General features: G+C 43.2%; 1 protein-coding gene across 1 annotated transcript; it reads right to left on the reverse strand.

Annotated features, from left to right (window-relative positions):
* Positions 1–229: 229 nt before the first annotated feature.
* pou3f2a (POU class 3 homeobox 2a) lies at positions 230–3,038 on the reverse strand. The gene has a single exon (XM_072441234.1). It carries the CDS (start codon positions 2,633–2,635, stop codon positions 1,526–1,528), a length of 1,110 nt encoding a protein of 369 aa, XP_072297335.1. The 5' UTR covers positions 2,636–3,038; the 3' UTR covers positions 230–1,525.
* Positions 3,039–8,076: the final 5,038 nt, after the last annotated feature.

Here is an 8,076-nt window from a genome sequence, read left to right on the forward strand (position 1 = left end):
CTTGGGCAAACAGTGAAAATAGGTTATTAGTGTAAAAGTGTGAAAAATAACAAGCAGCTATCCGTTTTTAAATAATTCATACACTAGCATTGACTTTTAGAAACAGCACGATATAGTAGGATATATTCCTGGAACAAATGCGATTTTCAAACGCGTAAAACCCAAAACGATGGATGATATTATATAAGATATATTAATTCACACATAAAATAACTTGCAAATACTGCAATTGTATATACAAATACGATTTAATGACAAAAAGCATTTAGAAATTGTGCAATTGCTATTTTCCTTTACTCTTGGTGAAGTCACAGATTTCAGGTCAATCTTTTTTTTCTGTTTGGTTTATTTCAACCTTAAAGTTCCACTGATGGAGAGGAGAAAGTGGCAATGGCAGAAATAATTAATTTTAGGGCATTTAAAATAAAGACAATTTTGAAATATATTAAAAAATAAAATATGCAATTACAAAATGTGAGTAAAATTAGTTTTGCGCATTTTGCGCACAATATGCTCCCTTTTGGTCAAATACATTCTGAGAGGCCCTAATCAATCAGTCCAGGTTCTCCCATCCTTCAATTAGGTTTAACCGTCTCAATGACTACAGAATCTGCCAATAACCTCCACCATCAGGTCAGCCTCCATCACAGCATCAAGGTGGCACAACAACACGTTGTGCGTTGGCACAAACTCACAGATAAAACACACGAATGAACAAACGAAGCCATACACGAATGTAAATACATCCCACGAACAGTGTTCATCAGACACAGTAAGAGCAGAGCAGCCTGTGTGGCCAGCGCTGGTGTAGGTGGAGTTACTGATATCATTATTATTAGCAAAGGAAGGCAAGATGAGCTGGAGTTTGTCTCCAGCAAGACAGTCTCAGGTCTCACAGCTTTAGGATCAACATAATAACACAGTGTAAACAGGCCACAGACAAGAGACGTCTGCACAACCGATTATTATCATTATTATTATTATTATTATTATTATTATTAGTATTATTATTATTATTTAAAGTATTTAAAGTATTTATTTTGTTTTATTATTGTTTTAGTCATATCATACGCAAAACTAGGCCATAACCTAGTTTAATAATACATATATATATATATATATATATATATATATATAATAGTAATAATAATAATAATAATAATAATAATAATAATAATAATAATAGGTTCATGATTCAAATAGTTTCTGCTCCTGAGCCTGCGCTGCAGACCCCTGTTGCTTTGTTGTGGATGAAATTATGAAGAGAATGAAGAAGATGGCGTGGTTACGCCATAAACTCAAAGCACTGCCTGGTGCACAGTCTTCTGTATTATACACATGGCACGAGCCTGTCTTTCAAACAAAGCATTTCAGCCTGTTTTGGTTCCTCTCCACAGCCCCTCCATCAGCTCCTGCACGAGCCCCACAGCGGCTCTGCGTCAGTGCCGCGCGGTTCCTGAGTCCGGTTCAGGCCTCCCGGGGGCGATCAGATCCAGAGAACAGAGGCACATTGTGCCCACAGTGGTCACTGCACAGGAGTCTGTTCTCCATGGTGAGGGGGAGTGTCCCCATACATGTCCTCTGTCCCCGGGAGAGGGCCCCCCGCGGGGGTCATCCTCTTCTCCTTCTGTCGCCGGTTACAGAACCAGACTCTCACCACCTCCTTCTCCAGCTGCAGACTGTCCGCGAGAGAGTTGATCTCCGCGGCCCCGGGCTTTGGACACTTGAGGAAGTGGCTCTCCAGTGCGCCTTTGACCCCTACCTCGATGGAGGTGCGCTTCTTTCTCTTTCGTCCCTGTGCCGCAATCTTGTCCAGGCTGGTGGGGCTGCCCGACGTGGAGTCAGCCTCTTCAAGCCACTTGTTCAGCAGCGGTTTGAGCTTACACATGTTTTTGAAGCTGAGCTGCAGAGCCTCAAACCTGCAGATAGTGGTCTGAGAAAAGACGTTTCCATAGAGCGTGCCCAGTGCCAGGCCCACGTCCGCCTGCGTGAACCCCAGTTTGATGCGCCTCTGTTTAAACTGCTTGGCGAACTGTTCCAGCTCATCCGAGGTCGGCGTGTCCTCGTCAGAATGGTCCTGGCCCGAATGCTGCTGGTGGTGCGAGTGCGGGCCGTGATCGCTCAGTTGCGGGCTGTGGCTGTGTTGCTCGTCGTCCCGCAGCGCGTGGTGCATGGAGCCCTGGTCACCCGGGGGCACGAGGCTGAAGCCGGACTGCGCGTACACCAGACTCTGCTCAGAGGTCGCCATGGTGGCTATATGCGTGGAACTCGCACCGCTGCGCCATGTCCTGGCATCATGATGCGCGTGCTGCTGCTGCTGCTGCTGCTGCTGCTGCTGCTGCTGCTGCTGCTGCAGATTGTTGGGGGTCTGCAGCTCCTTGCGCTCGCCCTCGTGCAGAACGGGCTTTACGTCCTGGTCCGAGAGAGGACTGTGTGGCCACGGCGTTCCGCTGTCCGCGTGCAGCGCCGTGATCCACTGGTGCGCGTGTCCCGGTAACGTGCCGTATTCGTTGTGGAGCAAACTGTGCGCGTCCCTGTACGCGGCCGCCTGCTGTAGGCTCCCGGATTCAGAGTGCGGCGGCGGCGCGCTGCCGGGGCTCAGTACACCGTAGTGGTTGGACGTGGCAGTCGCCATCACCGGTAGGGACCAAACTGGGGCTGGACTGTGATACTGGCCCAAAGGCAGCTTGACTTAAAGGAGGAACTCTGTGCGCGCCACGGGGCAGCCTCACGTCTCTCTCAGCATCTCCGGGCGCAGTGCCAAGGGACGCAGAGGCGCGCACCTGTGGTCCGCCTCGCGCCGCTCTTTATTGGCCGAGAACGCTTGACAGATGTGGTTACCCCTGACAGCACCCCGCTCATTGGTCACGGGAGATTGTACTGAACCCCAATCACTCTCCCAACTATACGAGCATAGCACACGAGCGCTCCTGGAAAAGAGAACTCCAAACCACGGGTCCCGCAGTCTGATCTGGGTCCGTGTCTCTCCGTGCGTCCTGCGTAAAAGATGCGCACCACTCGGAGTGACCAGCCAAAGCTCACGAGCCCCTGGAGGCACTTCTCTCTAAACTTTCACAGAGTCACATGATGAAGCTCAGTCTCCAGCTGCTCGCGTGCTCCAGGGCCCTGCCCCGTTGCTATGGCGAATATTCAATGGGACTACACCACCCACGTCACAGCCGTGAGGAGTATGTGATGGTGCGCACTGGGCTCGAGGAAAAACAGAAGGAAAAATGACCCTCTGTCCACCTGCTTACGTGCCTTTCCCAAAACTCTTGTAATATTATTTTGTCATTAAAACACAAACACACACAACCACTGAAACCCCTGTTTTAACAAAACAATGACATTAAATTAGCCCTGATTCTGCTTAGCCCTGAATGCCTCTGAGACCCAGGGGGTCCCTACCTCTACTTTGGCAAATACTGGCATTTAGAAGGTGGAGGCCTAATTGTATTGGTTCAAAGTGGGTCACTGGTGGTGTAATAGCACAGATATTAGGTGGTTAAACATATTCTGGAAGGATCAAAGCCTCTCTTGTTACACCATTAAACAGCCATATTATTGTGACACGTGGGCATACTATTTACATCTTGTTTTGATTGGATAAGAGTGACACCTAATAGGACATGGTTATGTTGTGAGTGATGGGTTAATCAATAAACAGTTTGATCAGGTGCAAATGTGGACATAACGTGACACAGTGAATTATGGAGATAGAAAGTACATGGGTGTATGATTGGGGTTTAATTCTGAGAATTACCAAATCTGTCGCCAGGGGCTCTGGCAAGTCGTGTATTAAGACAGGTACAACATATTACCCTAATAGACTAATATGCAAACTATGGGCCGTCCAATTATGGGACTTAATAACCTATAAACGATGCGAGTCCTGTTCTTACAAGACAAAGTGCTCATTGTTAATTAAGACAGGACTATGTTCACTGTAAATATCAGCAACACCAGCTCTGCACTTTCTTCTGTATTCAACACAAGGAGTTAATGATTGAGAATGTAAGCATTAAATTAGCAGTAATTATATGGCCCCGGTGCTGTAAAGATTCAATTTCTTGGCAAGTCTAATGGGCTTGAGTGTCCCTGTGTGCGGCCCTCACTCTCAATCAGATATTTATGACAGAAACAAAACAACAAAACCATGAAATGCACTGAGTTCTGCTTTTGACATGTTCTATTTTCAGTCTGCAGAGTGGATATATTCATGTCAGTGTGAACAGGTATACACCCGGACACGTGTGTTGCGTAAACATTTGAATGGAATAACAGTTGCAGTGGCAGGTGAAGCCTTTTAAGAGCCTCTATATTTGGTTCACTTTCTATGTGGACCAGTGTGTTAGCAGCCCCCTGTCCCTCCCCCTGTGGGAACCCTCCACTCCTTGGGCCAAACTGGGGCAGGGGGGATCCTTTATGCTGCTGGACACACCGAGATAATAGCCATTCCTCCACAACTGGCCGCACATTCAAAGGCAAAGAGGACTCTGAGGATTCCAGCTTTAACCAAGCCATTGTCCGGGCTAATTACATCTGAATGCGAGACCCACAGACCCCCACCACCTTACCAAAGAGCCCAACCTGCCCAGCGCAGCCCCAAACAACCCTTCAGAGAGCAGTACCAACACAGTCAAATATATAGCTCCCTCATTCTTTAGGTGTAAGTGTTCACTAGGCACACACACACTAGATATTAGATCAGATCTGGGCTGGCGGCTCTCTGAAGTGATGAAGAGGTTTTAGAGGACTTAGGGGGTGAATAGAAAACACTGGGAAGAGCCTTTCCTCCAACGTACTATAATCCCAATCTATAGCCTCCTTCTGCTCCTCCACCGCCATCTGGAGCTAGCAACAAAGATACAGATTACAGTGTCAAAAATCAGATTTAATTACAAAAGACTGAGTAGCTGCTGCAAGTCAGGTGCCGGTATGATTTGATGAGAGGTTTTGAGAAAAGGAATTGTGAATGAATTATTAACAAGGGATGTAACTGAAATACTTGGTCGACTAAAGACACGCCGTAAAAGTGTCTTGTTATAACCTTGCATATAAAGTAAACAGCATCTACATAAGCGAAAGGTAGATGAAAAGAGTCAATCCCAAAAGTCTAGCTAAAGCACTCAATTTTCCGTCCATACAAATCCTTATAATCCTAGAACTATTATTACTTGATTAAAAAACTGTTAGACTCAGGGTGCACACACACTTTTGGGACTTTAAACTCAGACTAATCCTGGAACTAAACCTGAACTACATCAGGACTAAAGTGAGACACATGAAAGGCATATCAACATTATGAAAAGGTGGACCATATCTATGCAAACATTACTAAATAAATACTCATATAGGGCAGCACTCAAACATGTTGCAATTGCTAAAGAGGGAATGGCGTTCTTGTGTCAGACTTTCTCCAGGATTTTCCCACTGCACAAAGATGTGAATGTTTGAGATGAACCCCAAATATAGCCCATAATGAGCTTCCTTCACCTGCACAGAAATAAACAGAAGATTAATCAATCATGGATTATTTTCCTGTTGTAAATTCCAGGTATTTTAACATAATAACCTGATTTCCTGGACAGGTTGATGTTAAAAGAAATACAGCAGAACAATTTGCTGCAACATACATGTACAAATATTACTTTTACAGCCAACTAGACTTAGATTTAGCAATTATATCAGATCCATTTCTGCAATAGTTTGTTGAGACATTAGACAATTACAAGAGAACGTCCCAAGTTATAAGTTGTGGCATTAAAATACGTCCCATCAGAGTTGAACAAAAGCAGGTATCACAACACTTCTTTGTATTTTAACCATCATAAGTATAATTTATCTTATTTCGGTAGTTTTGATGGTATTCCTCTAACCATTTGTGATGAGTTTTCCGCCGCAGCACGATCTAGTTGGTATGAGTTATGATAAAAAGTCTTTTCCCTGGATGCCTTTTTAAACGTGGTGTGTGTGCGAAAATCTCAAGGCTTCGAGGTCTCGCTGGTGTTCAGTTTAACATTGATTTATTCTCTTTTTCCAATTTATTTCTCCTTCGCCCGATCTGCCACTGGGAGGACAAATGGAGGAGAAACCAGCCCCTTAAACACACACACAGTGACAAATGCATCCACTGTAAAAACATACTGCAATTTATCCTATTTCTGAAAAGGATCAGACAAGGAAAAGCAAGGATACTTTTTAATCTGGAGTTTGCAATGTAAGTACTGCAAACACACAATCCAGGACACAATGTTTATTTATTTAATTTTAGTAGAAAAGACAGTTAACAATGTGAAATGAGAGGGAAAGAAACTCACAATATAATATATATGCTTCAGCCAAACCTCTAAGCCATATTACAGCACACAGAACCAAGTGTTGAGGAAAAGTTTTAGATTGCAATGACTCTGAACCAAGAGATGTGTCAATGGACACAATTTAGAAGGTCAAAGATAAAACTTGTGCTCAATGTTGCAAGTGGGGATGTCAAGATGATTCGGTTAATCGAAAATCGGGATAATACATTTTTTAAATAATCATAAAAGAATGTCGGGTCTTTTTTTCTTTTTTTCTTAAGTATGTGGCTGTTTATATCATTGTTAATATGTTCTTTTTCTTCTTCTTTGGTAAACACTAACATTCAATATCGCTGCATCCCTGTTGCAATCGAGATACAGATACAGTAAACTCAAACAATACGTTTGTTCCATATCTCAAAATTCTACAGAATTTCTCACAACATGATGGCTCTAGTTTCCTTTTTGTTTTTTAAAAAGTAAACAGCAACATGAAAGTGCATGGCATGTGTCCTTGTCCTGTCACATAAAGCTGGAAGGCCAAAAAACCAAGTTACTTCTCTCTGCTTTATAGTTTACATGTAAGACCCGTGGATCATTATCATTAGACATTGTAAAATTGATCCAAAATAACTTCATAAAATAGAAAGTCCTTAAACTTCCAGATGAAATACTGCGGCGCAGATTCCCTCTGTTTCTGTAACACGTCCCAACAAAGTGCCGCACTGCACGATGTGGACGACCCCGACTATGGAGAGCCGCAGTTCACGTTTTTAAAATGTGTGCTGTAGTGTACAAAACACCACTGAATCCAATGTGTATCAGATCTTTTTATATATATTTGTATTAGAGAACAAAACATGTAAAGAGCAGCGATTGCAAGAGAATAAAGTTTTCTCAAACATGTATGAATCATTTCTAAATACATAAATGACATTATAAAATGGCTTGAAGCTCTTAAAAGTAAAGTTGGCATAATATGTAAGTTTGATCTGGAATGAATCATTACATATAGAGACAAATATCAAGTCCATCTTCACCAACTGTGTTCCTGTTATGAATGTCATATGGCAAGTATGAACTGGTAATTGTTATGTAATTGTTTTGTAAAAGATGACATCATTTGAAACAAGAAATTAGGCAAAAAGAGAAAATTAAAAGAGAGAAAAACAAAGATATCACTAAACATTTGGTGAATTGCTGTAGCAACTCCTGAAAAACAACAAAATCTACCTCTGTCAATGCAAAACATCAGTCATCGCAAAAGTATTTTTCAAAATCAATATTTTTTCACCCAAGTGACCATTGCATTCATGATAAATCCTCAACACAGGCCGGGCCCCCGGACAGTGGAGCCAGTATAAGACTTCCCATGTTGTTGCATATAACTGTCCCTGGAGAAGTCATAAAGACATAAAGGGACGCGCGCTCCTCTAGGTGAGTGCTCGTAACTCAGACACAGGTATTTTTAGTGTGACAGAGCTGTCAGAGGGCCTAGATTCATCTCATTTTCAGCTCCATAACGCCCTACAGCAGCCACACGCAGCCAAGGCCTAAGTGCAGCTGTATATTACTGTCACTGCTTTGCGCTAATGGTTTGAAGAAGGAGTGTGGCCAGAAAACGCTTGTCACTTCTGCTCAGGACGACTATAACAAACTTAGGTCTTGTTCCAAGTAGAAAGCCAGTGTCAACTTGGATTCTATTGTGTTTTCTTAGATCTTTATGAATAAAAACCGTTACAAAGGTGTAACGTTGAAGGCAATTTCAATATCTGAG

The sequence above is a fragment of the Eucyclogobius newberryi genome, unplaced genomic scaffold (genome assembly GCF_026437365.1).
Source record: "Eucyclogobius newberryi isolate DKJ021-1_F unplaced genomic scaffold, fEucNew1.0.hap1 SCAF_1, whole genome shotgun sequence".
NCBI classification, from domain to species: domain Eukaryota; kingdom Metazoa; phylum Chordata; class Actinopteri; order Gobiiformes; family Gobiidae; genus Eucyclogobius; species Eucyclogobius newberryi.

Excerpts from the sequence above, each read along its gene's own strand:
- pou3f2a (XM_072441234.1), bottom strand. The coding sequence starts at position 2,635 with ATGGCGACTGCCACGTCCAACCACTACGGTGTACTGAGCCCCGGCAGC.